Source organism: Physeter macrocephalus, chromosome 14, assembly GCF_002837175.3.
Source record: "Physeter macrocephalus isolate SW-GA chromosome 14, ASM283717v5, whole genome shotgun sequence".
Taxonomy (NCBI): Eukaryota; Metazoa; Chordata; class Mammalia; order Artiodactyla; family Physeteridae; genus Physeter; species Physeter macrocephalus.
In genome coordinates, this window is record NC_041227.1 from 111851936 (window position 1) to 111875725 (window position 23790).

Below are 23790 nucleotides of genomic sequence, written 5' to 3' on the forward strand. Positions count from 1 at the left end.
TTTAAAAATAGAACTGTTGTGTGATTCAGCAATCCCACAGCCTATTTATCTTTTTTGAGCTTCACTTCTTATTACCCTGTTCTTTTAATTCTGCCTTTCAAATTATTGTCCATTATGCTAATTTACAAAAGAGACCCAATAGTGGTTAAAGTTTTGTTGCCCTCTATTATCAGTTAATAATAGTGCGCGTACCTCAAGCTTTGAACCTATCCTGTTTCTCTTGTCTCCTGAATATAACTTGAGAGAATCCTCATATTGCTTTTAGCATTTTTCTGAGTTGGCCATTTTTATGTTTCAGTCTTTACAGTATTTTAAAGACCTGTGCTGCACTTTGTATTAATCATCAGTTGTGTTGCACTTTTTTTAATCTTTTGTTTATAATCCTTTCAAACATCAGAGCTTATTATGTCTGGCACAAGGTGAGCACTAAGGAAATGTTAGTTGAATCTAACTTATATTTGTTTGTGTGTCTTTTGACCCTTTTTAAAGCCTTTTCAGACCTTAAGCTATTGTGAGACCTTCTGGAACCTGTAGCTGTGGTATCATTCCAGTCTTTTTCCCCTACCTTTTATTAGATTTTTATATCATTTATGTAACGGATAGAAGAAATTTTCTATCTGCTTTAAAGAAATTTTTAAAATTAAAACCTTTAGATAATTGGAGAAATTATTAAACTGTTAGATGAAAATTGGTTTTATTATATGATCATAACACCAATGTTTTTGTTAATTAGCTACCTGCGAAATGTGTGGGATGGTTGGTGTGCGAGATGCTTTTTACTCTAAAACAAAACGTTTCTGCAGTGTTTCATGTTCAAGAAGTTACTCGTCAAACTCCAAGAAGGCAAGCATTTTGGCCAGACTTCAGGTAACGGTACAGAAACCTTCTTATTCTTTATATCTGTTATTTCTATGGCTTTCACTGTTTATCTGTCATTTGATTGTGATTCGCTGCACTCCACCTGCCCAATTGGCCAGTTACCACTTTATACCCCACATTTTTAAGAAATATGTTAATTCTATAAAATTGAGTAGCTGTTATAAATAGAGAAGGCATACTATCCAAAATAAACTATGAATTGTTTGTGTTTTTTTCTAAATAAGTATAAATGTAATAAACATCTTTTATATATATGAATTGAAGCCATTTTTCCCCCTGGTTTTCTTTGGAGTTAACATCAAAGTAGAAACTTTCAGTGTTGGGAGGGGGAATGATTTACCCTTTGGTTTTATTTTTGCATCATCTTTGGTTTGTATTTTTGATTGCAACCCATTTGATACCTTGACCAAGTGTATTTGGTTAATCCAACTAACTTTTTGGAAAAATTCATAATACAAAAAGAAAATCATCTTTCTGTAAATGTACGTCAGTGCCTACAAAATGACTGGAGATTTGACCATTTGACTAAGTTATTACTATTGTAGCATATAAACAACTTTTTAAAGGCATCACATAACTGATTTTTGTAATATATTTTATTTGAATGATCACATTTTTCATATTCTTCTTTCCCTTATTGTGATCATTACATAGCACTGAAAGGATTATTTAAATTCCCCAGATTAAGGAAATACATCACTTAGATGTATTTCTATATTTCAGATAGACAGTACCTAAAGATCCTGAGCAATGGTCTGTACCCAAATGGATGGCAGTTTGTCACACTGAATTTGGCCCATGATCATTTTGTCATTGATCTTTTGCGTTAGCGCTAAAGGTATAAACCTCAGTCACTTGCTCTTTAAACATTAAATTATCTTTTCTTATATGAATAGCAATGCTTGGCAACCTGCATGAGTGAATAACCACTGGTTTTATCTAGTACAAGAAGGAATGAATTATCCACCACAGCCTATATTTTAACATCTTATGGGATATAATTTTTTATTAACATATTAATTTGCATATTGCTCTTTTAGTCTGTGCCAGCTCTGCTACCCATATTAGGTATCTACATTGTAGCAGAACTCCAGAAAACATTTCTCATGTTAAACTTCCTTGTATGTTTCCTCTGCTTTAATAATTTTCTAAACCCTCGATGTTTACTTAAGCAGAATGAGTAGTATGCAATCAAGTTAGTTTTCAGATTTGGGGGTGGGGAGATGAGAAAGAATCCTATTTACTTAACTCTTCTTGTTTTAGGGTAAGCCTCCAACAAAGAAAGCAAAAGTTCTTCAGAAACAACCTTTAGTTGCTAAACTAGCTGCATATGCTCAGTATCAAGCTACCTTGCAAAATCAAGCAAAGACTAAATCAGGTAATATGGGTGAATGTAGTGGAGGTGAAATATTTGGTACTGATTCATCTAGTTTTAATTAATAACATTTAAATTTTGGATTCTGTTAACTAAGCTATTTCTGTACTGTATTTGCACATTATGACACTGGGCTTCCTGATAGTGGTTTTGGTTTCAGTAAATTATTCTAGAATAGAATAGTGTTCACGGGCTTCCCTGGTGGCGCAGTGGTGGATACTGGATAGAAATCTCATTGAAGTGCATGGTAACAGCTGTGTGGGAATAAAACACAAGAGCAGCCAGAACAGCATTTGTTATGCTGAAGGTATCTGCTCTCCTCTGTTCTTTGTTTCTTATAACTGGAGAGCTCTTGCCTCACTTCCCAAGGAGCATATGTTCTGTATAGAAGAGTTAAACTGCTATTTGTTTGCAAATATGATGTATGCTAAAGTTCATGTTTATTTAGAGAAGTTCTGTCTTTATAGAAAAAACTTTTCTTTAGAGGTGATAAATTAAATTTGTGTCATTTCACATTTTAAAATAATAGCCTTCTTACAAATTTGAGAACTGTAATATATCTAAATTTATTTTATTTCAGTAGCAGTCTCCATGGAAGGTTTCAGCTGGGGTAACTACATCAATAGCAATAGCTTTATAGCAGCTCCAGTTACCTGCTTTAAACATGTGAGTATGGAATTTCTCAGTTTATATTGAAATGCTTAGTCATTGTTTAAATCTGAAGGCACAATAGCATTTAAACATCTTATCCTTAGAAGATCTTTATTTTATACGTTGTAATGGAAATGTTTCTTTTTTTATTAATTATTGTACTATGAATAGTTACATAACTTCTCTAAGTTTTATAAGTAAAAGGTTCCTATAAAGACATTGCAAGTTGAAATTGTTATAAACGGGGAAAGGCACTAGTCTCATCCAATTTTCGTATTAAGTTGAGCCATATAATATTGCTGGTTTTGTGTATCAAAAATAGTTGTATATTGGCAAAGTCATATGGTTCAACCTCATAGAAACCATGCATTGTATATGTTACCTAAATTGTTGTCATTTGACCTAATAATTGAGAAAAGGAAAGATCTTCTAGTTTTGTTTTGTCTCAAATGTAAAATCACAGAAACAAAGAAGGAACTATTAGTAATACAGTATCGTGGGCTGAAATGATCTGTTGGGAGATGTTCTTTTTAACAAGTAGTGTCACAGAACATCTGAAGTAATTGAGAGTTATGTTTGAAATGTATCTAATGATAAATTCTTTCCTTTTGATTTCATTCCTTTTGATTCAGTTATTTGTGATTAATTCTCTTCAATACTTTTTTTAACCTTACTGTAAGTTTAATTTATATTTAAAGGTTCTGTCTGCTACTGACAATGTATAAGAAGGAAAGAGAATTTAGAAAGTTAATGAATGAAATTTTGTGTACACTTAACATATTGTTAACTTAGGGCTTTACTGTTAAATAATAGCATGTGAACAAAACTGAGCTTGAGTTCTTGCTGTGGAAATCCAAATGAATTTTAATTCATTCGTGTCCAATAAAGGATGTTGATCAAGCCCAAACATATTAATTCAGTGGTAGAAATATGAATTAAAGCCAAATTCATTCATTTGCTAAGTTTTCTTTCTTAAAAGTACAGGTGTTAAGCCCTTAATCGGTGGCATGCTGACCATCTGAATCAGCCTAAGTGGAATCTTAGATACTTTACCTTAGTAAACAGTAGCTGATATATTTTATTGTAGTGTTGATAGTAGTGTCACATTTATGAGATATATTAAATACATGGCAACAGCAGCTTTCATGAGAACTACAAAGCAAGTCTTTAACTCTCCTCTCTTGAGATAGTTCTTTTTGGTACTAAGAAGATAAGAATTAGATTAAGTGTTCTCAGTTATAATAACTCTTTCATCCCAGATTCCTGGGACATTTGTCTGTTATCTCCTTCTGAGTATCCTTTATCTCTTTTCCTATCTTTATTTTAATATTTTGTTTTTTTAGGTTTTAATATCATAAGCCATGTTCAGCTATTTTATATAAGTAGTCAGGATATTTTTTAAAATAGCATTTCAAAGTCCCAAAGTATAATATTTTATTTCATGTCCATATCTTTGAATAGTAATACTATGTTAAAGTTCTTTGCAAGAAAATCTCTATTATAATGAAACTGATTTTTTTCGACTTTGCTTTTTTAAGATTAAAGTGTTCTATCATATAGAATAGAGCAGCTAGACTTAGCTGTATGATTAATAATGGTACTGTGGGACCTCCTGTTTCTCGTTCAGAAGCAAGGTATCTGTCACCCAGTGCCTTCCTGCTCCACTCATCTTCCTTTACTGCCTTCTCCTTACCAAATAGGAAACATTTTATACTGGTAATGTCTTAGTATATTTTAGTACAAAATGAATTTGCTTTGTTGCCTTAACCAGCATTTTTATTTGAAGTCATTTGGTTTAGGAGGTCAGACTTTGTGCTGTACTTGATTTTGTCCTTTAGAGTTGACTCTTTGTGGTTCTCCCCCTTAGACAGTTTTTGGGGTCTCCAAGGAGAATTACTGGCTTTAGCTTTAGAAAACCTATTGCCAGGAGCAGCTGCAAGCACAAGGTCCTGCCTTGAATCATCAGTCTTCTAATCTTCTAACACTTGATGGCTGCTCTAACACTGGTTCATCTGTGGGGCCTCTTCCTCCACACTCTACACCTGCATTGTCTCCAACTTGAGCGCAGGTTGGGAGCTTTTCCCTGCTCCTAGGGGATTCTTTTTTCAAGCATAATTTTTTAACACATTCAATCTGTGGGAATTCCCTAGCAGTCCAGTGGTTAGGACTCGGCACTTTCACTGCTGGGACCCACATTCCATCCCTGGTTGGGGAACTTAGATCACACGGCTTGCAAGGCACTGGCACTGCCAAAAAAAAAAAAAAATTCAATGTGTACATGGAAACAGAGCTGTTCTGGTTGAACCAGGATTTGGGGGTGGGGGTGGTGTCACAGCTTTGACTGCCTTGCTTCTTTAAGGTAACTCAACCTCTTCTGCAGTAGGGACCCCAGGAAAATATATTTTCCAGCACTTAAAAATGATAGTGATTAGTTCTTAAACCGTAGAATTTCAGTAGAATTCCTCTTTTCCATGGTCTGTCTTTAAATTTCTGGGAAGTTTCTGCAAAGTATGTCATAGGACAATATTCTCTTTGAATATTGCTGTAATTGTGCATGATGGTTTATACTTAATCACTCAATTACAACAGTGTTTGACATTTTTTATAATTATCAGTGTAAATGGAGCCCAGTTGTCATTAAATATGTCTACTTAGAAACCTGTATATTATGATTGCTATATATCTGATGCAACTTTCATTTCATCTAGGTGGTAGTTTTCAGACTTTTTTTTTTTAAAGCATTACGATTCCCCCTTTCCCTAATAAACATAGCTAGCATAAAGGGAAGTTATACTGATTGGTCTGGCAAGAGTAGGGTGGTATGGCTAGAGCCTTGGCCCCTGATCCTTGGCTTTCCCTTCTTTAGCAGTCTCTGAGGTTGGAAACCACTGAATTAGGTTAATACCATTTTTTAAAAAATTTTTATTGGAGTATAGTTTATTTTACAATCTTGTGTTGGTTTCAGGTGTTAGGTAATATCATTTTTAATTAATCCTAAATCATATGGTCACAAAGCTGTAAGTTATCTTAAAAATCATCTAGCTCATCTACTCCATCTCTTATTATAAATGAAGAAATTCTTGCTACATTTTTCAGTAGCTGGATTGAAATTTTCAACTTTGGGCTTTAACCTGCTTTTTCTCATGCAGTTTTTCTTATTTGTTCGGTTTTTAACATAGTTTTGAATTAAGCCCCTATAGGACAACCCTCCTGTGCTCCCCCTTTACTTACACAACTCTACCACACAGTGCTGCTGATACCAGATGTGTGGGTTACCACACCTCAAGCATTTCTCTGACACCAGCTTGGGTATCCTACAGTTTAGTTCAATTCTGACACTGTCTGTCTGGAGTTAGCATCAGATCCCACACTTACGGACTCAGTCCCACAAGACTGCCCCCACTTCAGACACCAGTTGCAAATCCCACATTGTCACCTCTACTTCTGACAGATAGCTATAAATCAGAATTCCCATGCCCCTTCCTTGGTTTGATAATTTGCTAGAATGGCTCACAGAATTCAGGGAAACACTTAGGTTTACTGTTTCATTATTAAGGATATAATAAAAGAGATGAACAGTCAGATGAAGAGATGTGTAGGGCAAGGTATACGAGAAGGGGCACAGAGTTTCCATGCCCTCCGAGGTGCACCACTCTCTAGCACCTTTACTTATCCACCAACCCAGAAGCTCTCCAAATCCTGTGTATTGGGATTTTTATGGAGGCTTCATCACATAGGCATAATGGGTCATTAACTCAGTCTCTAACCCCTCTCCCTTTCCTGGAGGATGGGTGATGGGGCTGAAAGTTCCAGGCTTCTAATCATAGTTTGATCTATGTGGTGACCAGCTCCCATCCTGAAGCTATCTAGGGGCCCACAAAGAGTTGCCTCATTAGAACAAAAGACACTCTTATCACCCAAGAAATTCCAAAGGATTTAGGAGGTCTGTGTCTTGGAATTAGGGTCATAGATCAAATATTAAAACAAAAGATACCTCTAGTACTCTTATCACTTAGATAATTACGAAGGCTGTTAAGACCTCTGTGCCAGGAGCAGGGCCAGAGACTAATACATACATTTTTTTATTTCACAGCTTCTAAAAGCAGCTTTTAGCCTTATCTTTATTAACTGTGGAACAATCTCCAAAATACTACTGCAGTATCACATGCCAGTTAGGTACTCTACGTTAATGAAATTCACAGACTATTTTCTCCTATTGACAATTTATGTTTGAACCCAAGAGAGTTGTTCTGTATATGCAGAACATTTAGCTTTAAAGCATTCTTAATTTTTTTAATATTATAGTCTTTTAAATAGAAGCACTCCTGTTCCCCTTTATTTGCCTTATAAAATCAAGTACAGAGAGTTCCATGGTGGCCTATTGATTAGAATTCCGGGCTTTCACTTCCTTGGCCTGGGTTCAGTCCCTGGTCAGAGAACTGAGATCCCACAAGCCACATGGCATGGCCAAAAAAAAAAAAATCAAGTAGAATATGTCTTTCCTAAGCATTACAGCACAGGCCAAAATGTGCTAATATCAAATGTACATGAATCATAAAAAACTAAAATAATATTCCTTTAGTTATGTATTTACAGACTTCAGATTTCTTTTGTTTGGTACCTGGACTGTATACTCTGGTGTCTTGTTGATACTGTCATTGCCAAAACCACAAATGTAATCATCCTACTTTCTTCTCCCTTGAAAATAGTTGTAGTTAGGTATTTTTTAAAAAGGTCCTTTGCACACGTGCGTGCCATAACTTTAAAGCTGAGTTTACTATACTATTTCATCCTTCCTCCACAGATATCACCTTGTATTGCTTACATGATGTTTTCTAATCCTCTCTTTGGTACCAGACCTGTATGCCAGCTGTTTTGAAGAGGATAAGGTTATCCATATTTCTTTGTAACACATATTACAAGTATATTTTTGGATTTTAAGGACAAAAACAAAAGCCTTTTTGTTTGTGTATGTGCGGTAACAGTAGCTTATAGTAAAACTCATGATTTATTTCTCAGATCTGTATTTATTACTAAAATAATCTCTTTCAAATAAAATTATTCTTTCTTTTTTTCCCTAGCCTTAACCATGCATACGTAACTCCATTGAAAATTGAAAATAAATGTGATTTCACATCCATTTTAACTAAAGTTAGAATCTTCAGTATGTCATCCTAGATTGCAAAACTTCTTTCTAATGGAAATAAAACTTAAATTAGTTTCTGGTACTTGTGAGTACTACATCCAGTTTAGCTATTATGAGTGTTGCCACAAAATAGATTCTCTGCAGGAAAGCAGTGGACTCTGATATAATAAAAATCACCTGTTTTAAGGAAGGCCTAAATAATCTAGATTATTTTCATTTGATATGTTTTTTTAAAATTATGGGCTGTTTTATGCAGTAACCACTGCTTCCTGTCTCTTTTTACATACACTAGCATTCCCTCATTCTTAATCTTACTTTCACCCCAAACATCCCATTTTACTTTTGAACTTTCCTTGTACTCCCTATCCCACTGCTACCACCACCCCAAAAAGTATTGGGATGGCCAAAAAGTTCCTTCGGTTTTTAAGTAAAAATAAGAAGACTCATTTTCACCAAGAACTTTATTGAACAACGTATTCACTCTTTTGTTCCACTACCTTCTGCCATTTTTTCAGGAAGCTTCATAATTCCATCTTCCCAAAGCTTTATCTTTTTGAGCAAAGAACTGTTCCAGGTACCTTTTAGTCTTCCAGGGAATTGAAATTTTTTCCATTAAGAGAATTTTGTAAAGACCGAAGTAAGTAGAAATCCAAAGGTGCAGTATCTGGTGAATACGGCGGATGAATCAGAACTTCCCAGGCAAGCTATAACAGTTTTTGCCTGGTCATCAAAGAAACACGTGGTCTTATATTATCCTGATGGAAGATTATGCATTTTCTGTTGACTAATTCCGGACACTGTGCCGATGCAAAGTGCTGCTTCCAGTTGGTCTAATTGGGAGCAGTCCTTGTTGGAATTAATCTTTTGACTTTCCGGAAGGAGCTCATAATAGAGGACTCCCTTCCAATCCCACCATGTACATGGCATCACCTTCTTTGGTTGAAGACCGGCCTTTGGTGTGGTTGGTGGTGGTTCATTTCGCTTGCCCCATCATCTCTTCCATTCCACATTATTGTACAGTATCCACTTTTCATCACCCATCACAATTTGTTTTAAAAATAGAACGTTTTCATTACATTTCAGTAGAGAATCCCATGCGGAAATACGGTTAAGAAGGTTTTTTTCACTTAATGTGGAACCCAAACACCAAAGCGATTAACATAACCAAGCTGGTGCAAATGATTTTCAACGCTTGATTTGGATATTTTGAGTATGTTGGCTATCTCCTGCGTGGTATAGCATTGATTGTTCTCAATTAATGTCTCAGTTTGATCACTGTCAACTTCAACTGGTCTACCTGACCGTGGAGCATCATCCAGCAAGAAATCTCCAGCACAAAACTTCGCAAACCACTGACACATTCCATCAGTCACAGCACCTTCTCCATACACTGCACAAATCTTTTTTTGCATTTTAGTTGCGTTTTTACCTTTCTTGAAATAATAAAGCATGATAACGCTGAAAATTTTGCTTTTTTTCTTCTATCTTCAGTATTAAAATGGCTACACAAAAGTTCACCAGTTTTGATAAGTTTTTTTAAGTGCACACTGATAAGACAGCTGTCACAATACAGTCTAACAAAATTGTTTCAAATGAAGTTAAAGACAACTAAGGGCTACTAGAGCCATCTTACGGAAAAACTGAACTAACTTTTTGGCCAACCCAATAGATTCTGTTATCAAATCAAAAGGTGAGTGGACTTTCTGGGGAAAGAGGGAACAATTTTTTTTTCTGTTTCTACTTCCTATCAATTCTAGCAGATAATACTTAGGAGTTCTAATTTCTTTCTAGTTAATTTCCTATAATGTTTTCTCCCCTTTTTGGCCAAATAATAGTCTATATTTCTCTACTAGGTTCATTTTAGTCATCATAATGCCTATTAGTCAAAGTATTTTAATGGTGGCTTTTTGTATATTTGCCATATCATTATTAGGATCAATAATAGTTACCTATGTGCAACTTGAAGGCTAACTTCTGCCCACTTAAATTCTTTGTCACTGCTGAAGATTGTGATTATCAAAAGTTGTAGGTTGTCAGCTCTATGGAGGGAAATCTGTATTTCTCCCATAAAGCATCACATGTACGGTGTGTCAGCCCTCCGAGAGTCTAAATACTAGCCATTTGAGCTGTTGGACTATCTGGGAATATTCTTAAAGCACAGAAAAGTAAGAATCCCACCCAATTACTTTCTTACAGATAGACAGTCAGGTGGAGGTTATCATACATTTGTGTTGGGGAGCCCTCAACATTTGGATTTGGCCATGTCCTGCAGGACCTGATGACAGCGTACCTTGCAGGGAAGGAGAGTCGCTCCCAGATAGCCCTCACGAGTGGCCCTGGAGCAGGAAGTGGTGAAGCAGATCTTCCTGGTTTGGGAGGAACCTGAGGTGGACCTCTCGTCCTGAGTCTGGAAGGTAAATTTGTTGTTACCTGTAAATTATGGTTCTGCTAGTTCATGCTATGCCAATCCAGACTTTCAGAGGTATCCCTCCTGCCAGCAAGAGAAGACAGATGACTTGGATGAAGATGGCTCTCAAGCCCTGGGTCATTTAGTCTTCCACACTTAAGAATATTCATTTTAAACAAAAGGGCAGATATATCTATGAAATGACTTTATTATTTCAACACATTGAGCACATACTATGCAATGACTATGGTGCTCTTTTTTGTTTTTGTTTTTGTTCCTTCATTTTTTTTCTTAGAGTGAACCATATGGATTGGTTTAAGAGGGCCTAGCAGAACCACAACCTTACAGGCAAGAACAAATGTCACTTTCTGCTACTTTCTCCTATACCAATCCAGACTGTAGGGAGCAAAACATAACATCCCCCACTAAAGTGAGCATACTGACACATTGTCTTCAGTGAAATGTGACCAAAAGTTATTTTCTCCAAACAATTGTTAAGACTTAAAAAAAAAAAGTCAGTATGACATTGTCACATCTAGCTCAAAAGGGAGTCAGTCCTGTATGCCAAATTCATTTAGCAGTGTGCCCACCTAACACACAACTTGTCAGCATAACCATGCTTCTTCCTTCTCAGTGAAAAATAAAGCCCATTCCACAAGATTTTGGCAGCCAAACAAAGAGGAATGGATATCCTACCTTAATTTAATGCATACATTTCACTGCATCTGTCTGCTCTAATTGGTTCATCCTCACAGAAATTAACACATGGTCTTTGTGTTAATATATGGTAGCTTAATCTGTTACCTATCTTCTTTCCAGCCTCTCCTTTTCTAATCATATCTGCTGGCAATAGGGATGGCCCTACAGTCTAGAATGATATAGGGGGAGATAGCAGAACCTGAAGAGTCCGTTCTTTCAATTTAAAAAAAGCAGAAAGAGGTAGTCATAATGGATGTGTTATTTTTTTGCACAGCTCAGGAAGATAGTTATGTGTATCCTTCCAGAATTACAAATAGTTGAGATAGGCCACTGTCTCCAAGTGATTGAAGTATATTCATTGCTTGCTACTTTAAAAAAGTAGCCATAAGTTGATTCTGTGTTTGGTTTCTAGACTTATCCTAGTTCAGTGTTGTTTGACATTTTCTTCCTCTCCTTCAGAAATTCCTTAAACTATTGAGAGCATAAGGGTTGAGTACTGTTTTAAGCTAATCCTGTTGGGTTAGCATCCACCCAAGTAAGAGCAGCCTTGCATGGAAGACATTTGCCCAGTGTTCAGATGGACTAGTTTGTGTGACTCTTGGATATCTTTGTTTAGTCATCTTTTAGCTTTGAAGCTATTTTGTCTTTTCCTGATTTGTTCATATTATCAGGTCTTTTATACACTTACCTAATCCTTTTTTCTGTGATCAAGGTTCTAAATTGTATTTAACGAGGAGCTGATTATCAAGGACTGCAGAAACTGTTTGGTATTATCAGCATTTAAATTCCTATATTCATTTATTTGGTTTAGTTAACCATTGCTAAATTCCAAATAATTGTAAACTGCCTCAAATTTAAGGATTAAAATATAATGGAAATTGTAATTTGGAAACATTAAATTTTGGAAAATCTCTTCATGGTATTCATTTAATAGGTTTTCGGAGTCCCCATCTTAACCATTTGTGTGGAGGCTGTTTATTACCAGATCTAACACTGGAAGTTTTCTCTTTATTTATGTTAATTCCTGCGTGAGAAATTTTGAAATAATAAATTATTTAACAATTTACCATGGTACGATTCTCCAAAAACTCTTCAACTCCACCTTTTTAATAACTTTATCTGGTGCTTTTGCCACAGGTCAGTTGTAATAGACTATATTTCTATTCTGTGAATTTAACTGAAGTTGAAAATATAGATAACTAAGTTTTGTTTCTCTATGTTACTGAAACCACATTGCTGATTGGAATTATCTTTCTTTCTGCTCTTTGACCAGATCTTTTAAAATTAGAGGTTAAGCTAAAGTACATTCATTCAGTTCATATTTAAAATAATGAATTTCTTAAATCAGCTTTTTCCTTTGAAAGCTACTATCAAGTTTGTAATTTGGATTTTACAAAAATTGCTGCTCAAGTCTTGCTTTAGGGCAGTATTGAATTTTGAACTCAACGTGGATCTATTCTAATATATGTGAATTCTCTTCATCTTGAGCTTGTCCCTGACATCAGCTTTTTCCATATAGAATTCTGTGACACAGGGAATAACAATTATATTTTTAGAGAAAAATGAATGAATTAAACGGTCTTTTTAATGTTTCCATGATTGATAGTAGTGCTTAATTTTGAATGATGTGTTTTAGGCTTTATTTAATTAGATGATAATTTAATAATTTTTATATGACAGGCACCTATGGGGACCTGCTGGGGTGATATCTCAGAAAATGTGAGAGTAGAAGTTCCCAATACAGACTGCAGCCTACCTACCAAAGTCTTCTGGATTGCTGGGATTGTAAAATTAGCAGGTGAAAAGCATGTGCAATAATTTACTTTAAAAATGTCAATTATATTTGTAACTTATAAGAAAGCATATTTGTAAATTTTCAAGTATTGCCAAATAAGTATGATATAGGACAGAGGTTAGCAAATTTTTCTTCTGTAAAAGACAAGACAGTAAATATTTTCAGCTTTGTGAGCAATGCAGTCTCTGTCATAACCATTTAACTCTACCATCATAGCATAGAGGCAGCCGAAGCAGTACATAAATGAATAGGCATGACTGTGTTCCAGTAAAACTTTATTTATTGTTACATGTCATAAAATATTATTTTATCTCTGATTTTTTTACAGCTATTTAAAAATGTAAAAACCATTCTTAGATGGCAAACTAAAAAACATCAGGCAGTAGGCCAGATCTGTGGGCCATATATAGTTTACCAACCCCTGATAGAGGGAGATGCTTTGGAAAGTAACCGAAAATTCGAAGTACTAAAAAAAAGTGATATGGTCCATAATTTGAGAAGTAAACTAGTGATGAAAATTTCATCTATTTTGGGTACTACCTTTTTCTTCATTCCCACCTCTTCCAAGTACCCCAGCCCTTATTACATTGTTGCTCATGAAGTAAATGCATTAGGTGTCTGCTGTGTTAGACACCGTGGGCAGGTGACATGCAGACGTATAAGATTCGTTTTTTTCAGCGAGCTCACATCTGCTAAATACTGAATACATTTTAACACAAGGTGCTTAGTGAGTGGTGTAGTAGGACACTGTAGTACCTCAGAGGGGGAGCAGCCACTCAGATGATAAAAGCTGTCCTGAGATTACTGGAAGAGGTTATCTTACTCCTCCTACTCTTTCTAGGCTTATCTCCAGCCATTCTCCCCCAGACACCCTGCGTACTGCTGGTGGACTTAATTTACCTAAAAATGATCTCAATTCCATTTTTCTGTCTTTAATGGCTTCTTTATCCTTCAAGGATCAGGATGGTCAGCATTTACAGCTATTGATGAGTTTCACCATACACCACTGACCAGATTTTTTATTGTTCCCCAACATAAATGATCTGTTCTTGTGAGATTAGTTTTCCTCCTCTCTCATACAGCATGTTCTGTGTCACCTCCATGCCTTTACTCACTCTCACTCTCTCACTTAACCGTATTTAACCCAGTTCAGTTCCCACCTTTTCCTTGAGACATTTCCCCAGCTATATAAGCATTCTCTAAATGCTTGTATTATTCTCTACACCTTAATTGAAAACAGCAGTGTATATTTTTTTGCTTGATGTTTAAATCAGTTGCATTTAAATGGCTCTAACGATCAATGTATTTAATATCCAAGAATTATTTCTATCTTCCATCTGGTTTTACATTTCTGTTTTATCTAATTGCAACTTATATCTCATTTTAAGCCCCTTTAATGACATTTTAGAAGTGAGCCTGATATTGATCATGAACCCAGAATCAGCAACAGTTAGCAAAGTCATGAGTTGTTCTGTGAATTTTTGAATTTTAAAACTAAAAGTTTAGTGCTATAAATTTTCATCATAAATATTAACACATGAAAATGCTGACTGAACTTAGCTCCCAGCCTGGAATACAAGTTTATTGGGCCTTTTTTATTCCACTAAAGGCCTCAAATTAAACCTTAATCTATTATCAATAAAAGGTTTATTAAATTATAAACAATATATATCATATACTATTTGTTCTTTTCAGGAAATAATTCTTCTGATTTGTTTAGTACATACAGATTTTAAGTGATTTCACATACTTTTATTTGTGTTTATTGAACTTTTTTACCTCGCATTTTCAAATCTTATTTCCAAATAAACAAGACAGAAAAGTTTAGGCTCTTAAAGGAGCCACATCCAAATTATCCAAAAATAATTTGGTCACCTGATCACTTGGATAAAGCAGTTTCTTTGAAATGTACTTTAACTGGATTTCTGTGACTTAGCAAGTTTATACTAACTTACCACAGTCTTCTTTATTTCCAAAACTACACATTCTAATAGAACTTTCCCACCCCTCTTTTCACTGAGAATTTCTTTTCTAGAATTTAAGAAACTATGGGTCAAGTTGAAATATATTCAGAGGAGTAGGCCATGCTCTGAAAACAGTTAAACTAATTACATTGTTCAGATAGTTCTCAAAGTTTCGTCTATACCATTAGTGACAGCAGCCTCTGAGAGCTTGTTATAAATGCAGATTCTCAGGCTCACCCAAGATCTACTAAATCTGGATCTCTGGGGTGTGGGGCCCAGCTATCTGTTCACAAACCCTGCACATGAATCTGTTTCAGATGCTCACTGACATTTGACAGCCACTACCAGCAGCTATATCCTGTTTTATTTCATTTGGTTTTCTTATTATGCGGCAATTGCTTTGTTGGTTTCAGGCTACAATGCCCTTTTAAGATATGAAGGATTCGAAAATGACTCTGGTCTGGACTTCTGGTGCAATATATGTGGTTCTGATATCCATCCAGTTGGTTGGTGTGCAGCCAGTGGAAAACCTCTTGTCCCTCCTAGAAGTGAGTAGCTTCTTTACCCTTACTGTAGAGTAAGTATTTGTACTTTAATGCAGTTTTACACATAGTAACATTAAAGTGACATAGAAATTAAAATAATATTTTTTGGTTTCAAGTAACTTATTTGCTAGCAAGACATGCTTATTTTCCCTATTTTTGTTACTCTTCTTGAGAACTTTAATCGAAGGGAAATTTGTTACTTTTTTTTTTTTTAACAAACAGCTTATGAAGCAATTCTATTCTTTGCTAAAGTGTAACTGGTTATTTCTTTTGTTTTAGCTATTCAGCATAAGTATACAAACTGGAAAGCTTTTCTAGTGAAACGACTTACTGGTGCCAAAACACTTCCTCCCGATTTCTCACAAAAGGTAAAGACAGGATCTTAGAAAGGACTGAAGTGGTAAATGAGAACTCTAAAAAATGGAGTAACTTCGAAGTTTTTTAAGGAATTGTTTCAATTAATGAGTCAGATGACCTATGTTAACTATCGAGTGCACTCGGTATTTTTATAGTACAATACTAAAATTATTTGTAGACCTTTGTCATGAATTCCCAACAGTTCTGCTTTTGTTTCAAGGTTTCAGAGAGCATGCAGTATCCTTTCAAACCTTGCATGAGAGTAGAAGTGGTTGACAAGAGGCATTTGTGTCGAACACGAGTGGCAGTGGTGGAAAGTGTAATTGGAGGAAGATTAAGACTAGTGTATGAAGAGAGTGAAGATAGAACAGATGACTTCTGGTGCCATATGCACAGCCCATTAATCCATCATATCGGTTGGTCTCGAAGCATAGGCCATCGATTCAAAAGATCTGGTAAGCACCTGTCACAAGATCTCCTGTTGAAAATATCATTGAGGCTAAATTGTACTACTTGGTTATTTTTCTCCGCAGAATAGCATAGATCAAAACTAGTTGCCGGGGCTGCTTATTCTACCTTAATTAGGAAAGTTTCACACCAGGATATTAATGTCCTAACAATTCCTTTATATTCCTTCCACTTGTGCTCAAGTAAAAAATAATGCACTTTTGGTCACAACTACATTTGTTTTCTTACACTTTTTTATCCAACCTGTTTGAAAGAACTAGAGATAGCCTTTCCCTTTCCATTCAATTTTAGTTAAAATAGTGAAATTAAATGTGGTTAGACTTAATACTAAACACATTAAAACGTACTTTCTAAAGTTGTAATTCCCTAACTAGGGAATTTCCAGCATTCTGATTGGCTGAGTGTATTTAACAGCACATGTACTCTAAAGAGAGAAAGACTTTTAAAGAATATTATTCACTATAAATGTAGAAGGCATGTATTTTTGCCATGTTTTAGAGTATACATACCCTGTGAGTTTGAAACCTTCAAAGAAACGTGGTTTTTGGTCTTCTCACAAATGCTGACAGATTAGTATGTAACTTTTCCTTGTAGATATTACAAAGAAACAGGATGGACATTTTGATACACCACCACATTTATTTGCTAAGGTAAGAAGTTTTTATAAGAACCCTCATTTGTAAATTAGGTTTGAAAGAGGGTTGTGGGTTTTTTCCTAATATTATGGAAATCGTAATTATATATGTTCACCTAAAAGGATTAAGACCTTGTAATCCATATGTGTCACAACTGTTGATTATAATTATTCTTCAATTCTATTTGCCTGAATTCTCTCTATTCCCTAATGGAAGTTTGAGTTATAATATTAGGTAGGTAGGAAAAGATACTTGGTATTTTCATCTGGTAAACTTTTTCAACTTGGTATTATTTTAATTATTACACTGATAACACTTGTGACAGTAGATGTACTTTCATGTAATTCTTTAGGTAAAAGAAGTAGACCAGAGTGGGGAATGGTTCAAGGAAGGAATGAAATTGGAAGCTATAGACCCATTAAATCTTTCCACAATATGTGTTGCGACGATTAGAAAGGTAAGAGAATAGGTTTTAAAATATAGAAATGCAGTTATAGGAACTAGGTTTAAGGTAATAGGAGAAGGAGGCCCCTAACATATTCATTTTGACATAAAATGTGTGCATCTGTATCTTCACTGGGGCGAACGTTACTGGTAATTTCAAAATAAATTTGAATTCTCTTAGGAGCTTTTCTTTTTATATAGATTGTTATCTTGAGTCTGCTACCTTTATTTTATGGAAGTATATCCTTAAGTTAGAAGGGGAATATTTATTTAACTTACTTCCTGGTCAAAGCTTGTCCAACACAGAATTTGTAACAAGGCCAAGTTTATTTTCAGTTTCCTACGTTTCCTTTGTGTGCTTTTTTTTTTTCCCTTTTAGTAGTACTTTACTTCTTTTCTCTTTTTTCCTCTCTTCTGAAACTGTTTTTATAAGAAGATGTAGAAGAGTGGTTCTCAATTCTCAGTAGGCATCAGAATCCTGGGGAACAAAAAAAATACCATTGACTAGGCCTTGTCCACGACCCCGCACCCCCATTCTGATTTAATCAGTCTGGTTTGGGGCCCTAGCATTGGTTTTTTGTTGTTTTTTTTTTTAAGTCCCCAGGTGATTCTCAGGTACAACCAAGGTTAAGAACCATTGATCCAGAATCTGCTTACATAAAGGTGTAACTAAATTGTGATTTGCATTTCAACACAGTTTTAAGCCTTAAGCCGAAGAATTAAAAACAGTTGTGATGGCTGCCATGTCCCAAACACTTGTGTTCAGGTCACACAGCTAGACCAGACAGGCTCCAAACCCTTCTTCTTCTTCACCTGACTAGTGATCCTAACCACCTGGAACTATTTAAAACATAGATTTCCATGACCTACTCCAGACCTACTCAATCAGAATCACAAGAATTATTGCCCAGATATCTGTATTTGTTTAAAAAATAAAGGAAAAAAAAAAGTTCTTGGTAATTCTGAAAATCATCCAGGTTTGGGAACCAGCGCCATTGTGCCATGCTCTATGTGAAAGGAAAATAAGTGTCCAGCGAGTAGAATACCCAGCTTCACTCAGAAAATACTTTATGAATTCTTGCCATGCTAGGTTTGGTTTGGACTTTAAGAAGCTTACAGTCTTGTAGAACAAGATAAGATGTATGAAAATAAGTTTAACATACAAGATCAACTATGATTTAAGAAAGGTACAAGTACTGTTGGAATTCAAATAAAGAAGAGGTCACATCTTCTCAGAGAAATCAGGGAAAGCTTTATGGAAGAGAGGACATTTGAAAACTTTGTCTTGAAGGATGGGAAAAACTCTGCCAAGCAGAGATGCAGGAGGAAATTGTGCCATGGAAAGTAAATATGCACAAAAGCATCAAGAGTGGAAAGTACAGGCCACATTTAGGAAATGGAGAGTGGTTCACACACAGTACACATCAAACAAGTTGCTTTGAATATTCTGGACCAGGCTTTTTGTTTATAAGGAACAGAAACCCGCTCAAGTGGGCTCTAGGAAAGTTACTCTAAGGTTGCAATGGGCACGCTCACAGACGTGCAAGGACACAGGGATGGACCTGGGAAGGCATAAACTTAGTGTTATCCTCCACCTCTCGGGGGCCTCTTTATTCCACCTGTGCTCTGTGTCTGCACCACTCTTCTTTCACTCTTTCTCTGTTGGTGTCCTGCTCACTCAGTCTGCACATGGTAGCCCCTGTCCCTGTCTGTATCACAGCCTTTCAGTGCCAGCTCCAACTGATGGCTTGACTACTATCTCTGTGTCTGTTAATTCTAATTACTGAGAGAGAATCTAAACAACTGAGCCCAGCCTTTGGCCTGGTCCTCTGAAGGTTGAATACTAACCCCTGATCCAGTCATCTGTATTTAGAAAGGGAGAAAAGAATCCCATGTGAGTGGAGGTAGTCTTTTCCAGAAGTTGTAGAGCTGTTAAGGTTGAAGAGAAAGTTAGTGTACATATCTAATATAGTAGAAATAACTAGGAGAAAGGAACCTGAAGGCAAAGACAAAAAGATGATGTGGAATTAGATTATGCAGTCTTTAATGCTTGGTCAGGCTGTTTGAGTTTTCTTTATGAACAGGATAAGTTGGTAAAGTTTTCTGGAATGAACAGAGGTCATACCAAAGGAAGGTTTAACTGTGTAAGAGGGGGATGTCCATAGAGGAAGGCTGAAAGCAATGATATCAAACAACATAATGGAGAGAGAGTTAGTTAATGGCAAGGATAAAGGGACTGAATGTTTAGGGAGAGCTGTGGGGACCCAGTGATTGATTGCCTTTGAAAGGAGCAGGAGAAGGAAGTTGTTGGTTTGATGCCCTGTACTAACTCTCAGAGAATATGTTCAGCATGCAGGTAAAATGCAGGACTGAGACACTGGGAGGGTGACAAACTCATGATAAAACTTGAGAAATTGTTGGCATAAAAGTCAACCATTGAAGGGTGGATGCCATCATGAAAACAAAAGAGAAGGGCTAAAATCAGAAACAAGAGTTGGAGGTGAAAGGGTGGCCACCAAAATAATGTGAAGGAATGAACACAGAGGTGAGAAGATGGACCAGTAGACTGTAACGTAATGAGAGTATGGGAATAAATGTTTCAAAAAATTGAGTAGTCAACTGGTATGGGATACTGCAAGGGAGGCTGAAGTGTTGGAAAAAAGGCGCTGGATTTGACAAACTAGGAGGTCTTCCGGTGAATTTAGCAGTTTAGTAGGGTCAGGACAGAAGTCAGACTTCAAGGAGTTACATAGTATATAACTTGAATTGAGTCTCTGGGGGAAGAGTATATAGGAATTCATTGTACTATTCTTGTATCTTTTCTGTAAGTGTGAACTGTTTCAAAATAAAATATTTTTAATGTAATGGGAATTGGGAGACATTAGAGTATAAGAGATGGTGTATTAGGAGCAAGTTACCAGTGGCAGTAGGTCAAGATGGAGAAGTTTGTCTTGAGGGGCAAAGAAAGGACTACTACTTACAACAATTTGAGGTACAAAGGATGGACTGTGAGGCCCCTCACATAGTTTCTGTGATAGAGGAGCACGATCATCCAGAGCATGAGAGAGGTAAAGTTGGAGCTTGAGGAAGGTGGAAAAGGTTTAGAAAAACTTCTCTATGTGATAAATCAGAAGGAAATAAAGTTATTACTGAGTAAGATTTAAAGCTTAGCTGAGACTAGATAGTTAAATTGTAAAAGAGCACTCAGCCCACTTTCATCGTGCCGCAGCAGCAGACAGCCTTGGCCATTGGCAGAGGTACTGTTTTCCCTAGACTTCTGAAATCACTTGTATGTAACCATGCTGTTATTTCAGTACACACTAGAACTTACAAAGATTTTTTTCATTATAATTTCAGTTATTTAAGGTAATTAAATAAAGAAACATTTTTCACTTTTAAGAGATCTTTATGTAATAGATTTTCCTTTCTTTTAGAATGTCACTTAAAGGATCATTTTTATAATAGTGGTACCTAATTTTTTTTTTACATCTTTATTGGAGTATAATTGCTTTACAATGTTGTGTTTCTGCTGTACAACAAAGTGAATCAGCTATATGTATACATATATCCCCATATCCCCTCCCTCTTGAGCCTCCCACCCTCCCTATCGAACCCCACTAGGTGGTCACAAAGCACCGAGCTGATCTCCCTGTGCTATGCAGCAGCTTTCCACTAGCCATCCATTTCACATTTGGTAGTGTATATATGTCAGTGCTACTCTCTCACTTCGTCCCAGCTTCCCCTTCCCCCCACCTCCATGTCCTGAAGTCCATTCTCTACATCTGCATCTTTATTCCTGCCCTGCCACTAGGTCCATCAGTACCGTTTTTTTCCATATATGTGTGTCAGCATCCGGTATTTGTTTTCCTCTCTCTGACTTACTTCATTGTGTATGACAGACTCTAGGTCCATCCACCTCACTACAAATAACTCAGTTTTGTTCCTTTTTATGGCTGAGTAATATTCCATTGTATATATGTGCCACATCTTCTTTATCCATTCATCTGTCAGTGGACATTTAGGTTGCTTCCATGTCCTGGCTATTGTAAATAGTGCTGCAGTGAACATTATGGGTACCTAATTTTAAATACTTGGAATTCTGTTAATTTAAAAGGTGCTGGCTGATGGATTCCTGATGATTGGGATCGATGGCTCAGAAGCAGCAGATGGATCTGACTGGTTCTGTTATCATGCAACCTCCCCTTCTATTTTCCCTGTTGGTTTCTGTGAAATTAACATGATTGAACTTACTCCACCCAGAGGTACTTCTTCCTAATATATACACTGGGGTTTCATCCTTGCTTTCCTTTTACATGGTGCCTGTTTACAACGTTTACCACAGCCCTAGATTTCTTGCTGTATGAAAATATAGTATGTGTGTATATGTATATATAAACATATGTATATGTATATATACGTACATAACAAGAGCTGGGGGGTGCTCTGAAAACATAAAGAACTGTATTCTAGGTAGCTTTAATGAATTACATTGGTGTAGAATTTTCCCTCAGCATCTGCACATTTTATAATAAGAATTGGTATTCTCAAGCCCTGTTGAGATGTTGATGTAGGCTAAAAGAGCTACTGCATACATGAACTTTTTTTAAAAATAGGTACTTTAGCCTTTGAGAGAAAGCAAGTTTTCATCTTCAGATTACCATATGAGGGAATTCCCTGGAGGTCCAGTGGTTAGAACTCGGGGCTTTCACTGCCAAGGCCCTGGTTCGATCCCTCTTCAGGGAAGTAAGATCCCACAAGCTAAGCAGTGTGGCCAAAAAAAAATTAAAAAATAAAAATGATTACCATGTGACTTTTTAAAAGATTACATACCCTTAAATGGCTTATATGGCTTAACCAGTGACTTTCCTAATTTCAATATCTGAGCCTTGAATTTTTCTCTTAAGAAGGAGAAAAGCCAAAACAGAAGACTATAAAAATAGTATTTGCCCAGCCAGTATTCTTTCTTACAAAGAAAGAAAAATATTACTGAAAAAATATTAAATATTAGACTGTTCTAAGCCTAGGATTGAAAAGCAAAAGTCTGTAGTTCTTATACACTGAGGAGAGGAGAGTTACTTTGGCATTAGAATAAATGGGCGCTCCTGTTTCTGCCTAGAAGAAGAAGAAAATCTGTATAACAGGGAGGAGCTATTGTACTGTACAGCACTGGCACTTGAGATTGTAGTGTGCACTGAATTACTTTATATCTACATTTTAATATTACACTAATTTTAGGTGAACTCCTAGTTAAACCAGTTGTGTTTTTCAGGTTACACAAAACTTCCTTTTAAATGGTTTGACTACCTCAGGGAAACTGGCTCCATTGCAGCACCAGTAAAACTATTTAATAAGGTAAATTTAAAAGATAGCATAATACTTATGTGGATTTTTTTTGATACTGCACAAATGCAAATCATTGTTGATCAAAATGTCTTTGCCTTATATTAGAATTTCTTAGTGGAGTTTAATATAAACAAATATATATTAGTAAAACAATGTACGTATTTCCTTTACATAGGCATTGAAGCTTGTTTCCAAACTTTGTTTCATTTTTAATCTGAGTAAAATAGGAATGAATACATTTCCTAACTAGTTCTTATGTGCTTCACCTTCATATGTTTCAATAATTAATTATTTGGGATTTTTTTGGTCTAAATTGTTAATTGGTTATGTTACTTCTCTTTTGTCTTTCTTAATGTTAGTAGAGTTATACATTCTTCTTTTCACCAGTGTTAATATTTTGCTTCTCCATGTTAGGATGTTCCAAATCACGGATTTCGTGTAGGAATGAAATTAGAAGCAGTAGATCTCATGGAGCCACGATTAATATGTGTAGCCACAGTAACTCGAATTATTCATCGTCTCTTGAGGATACATTTTGATGGATGGGAAGAAGAATATGATCAGTGGGTAGACTGTGAGTCCCCTGACCTCTATCCTGTAGGGTGGTGTCAATTAACTGGATATCAACTACAGCCTCCAGCATCACAGTGTAAGTTGGTATACAGAAAAGGTGTCCTTTTGTAAAAATCAGCAATTCTCCGAGGACTATCTCACATAAATCATCCTGTGCGCTCACAGGACAAGAATATACCTATGTCTGTTCTACCCCTAGGCTCTTCATGACGTTTTTTTTTTTTTTAGATTCCATATATATGTGTTAGCATTTGGTATTTGTTTTTCTCCTTCTGACTTACTTCACTCTGTATGACAGACTCCAGGTCCATCCACCTCAGTACAAATAAGTCAATTTCGTTTCTTTTTATGGCTGAGTAATATTCCATTGTATATATGTGCCACATCTTCTTTATTCATTCATCTGTTGATGGACACAGACCTACTAGAGCATGGACTTGAGGATATGGGGAGGGGGAAGGGTAAGCTGTGACGAAGTGAGAGAGTGGCACGGACATATATACACTACC

At 36.0% G+C, this 23790-nt stretch overlaps 1 protein-coding gene across 13 annotated transcripts in view; it reads left to right on the forward strand.

The window, feature by feature from the left end:
* The window catches only part of MBTD1 (mbt domain containing 1), a 69348-nt gene that overhangs the window by 32773 nt on the left and 12785 nt on the right, over positions 1 to 23790 (forward strand). For 9 of the 13 annotated variants that reach the window (XM_024130429.3, XM_024130431.3, XM_024130435.3 and 6 more), the window contains 12 exons: positions 734 to 873; positions 2143 to 2257; positions 2835 to 2920; positions 12838 to 12955; positions 15330 to 15464; positions 15741 to 15829; positions 16039 to 16273; positions 16881 to 16936; positions 17274 to 17378; positions 21480 to 21627; positions 22635 to 22717; positions 23123 to 23357. In XM_024130429.3, coding sequence (XP_023986197.1) covers positions 734 to 873; positions 2143 to 2257; positions 2835 to 2920; positions 12838 to 12955; positions 15330 to 15464; positions 15741 to 15829; positions 16039 to 16273; positions 16881 to 16936; positions 17274 to 17378; positions 21480 to 21627; positions 22635 to 22717; positions 23123 to 23357 — 1545 coding nt within the window. Of the gene's footprint in view, positions 1 to 733; positions 874 to 2142; positions 2258 to 2834; positions 2921 to 12837; positions 12956 to 15329; positions 15465 to 15740; positions 15830 to 16038; positions 16274 to 16880; positions 16937 to 17273; positions 17379 to 21479; positions 21628 to 22634; positions 22718 to 23122; positions 23358 to 23790 lie in introns of those variants that run through there. The other 4 variants (XM_007116557.4, XM_007116558.4, XM_007116559.4 and 1 more) reach the window with 4 other exon arrangements.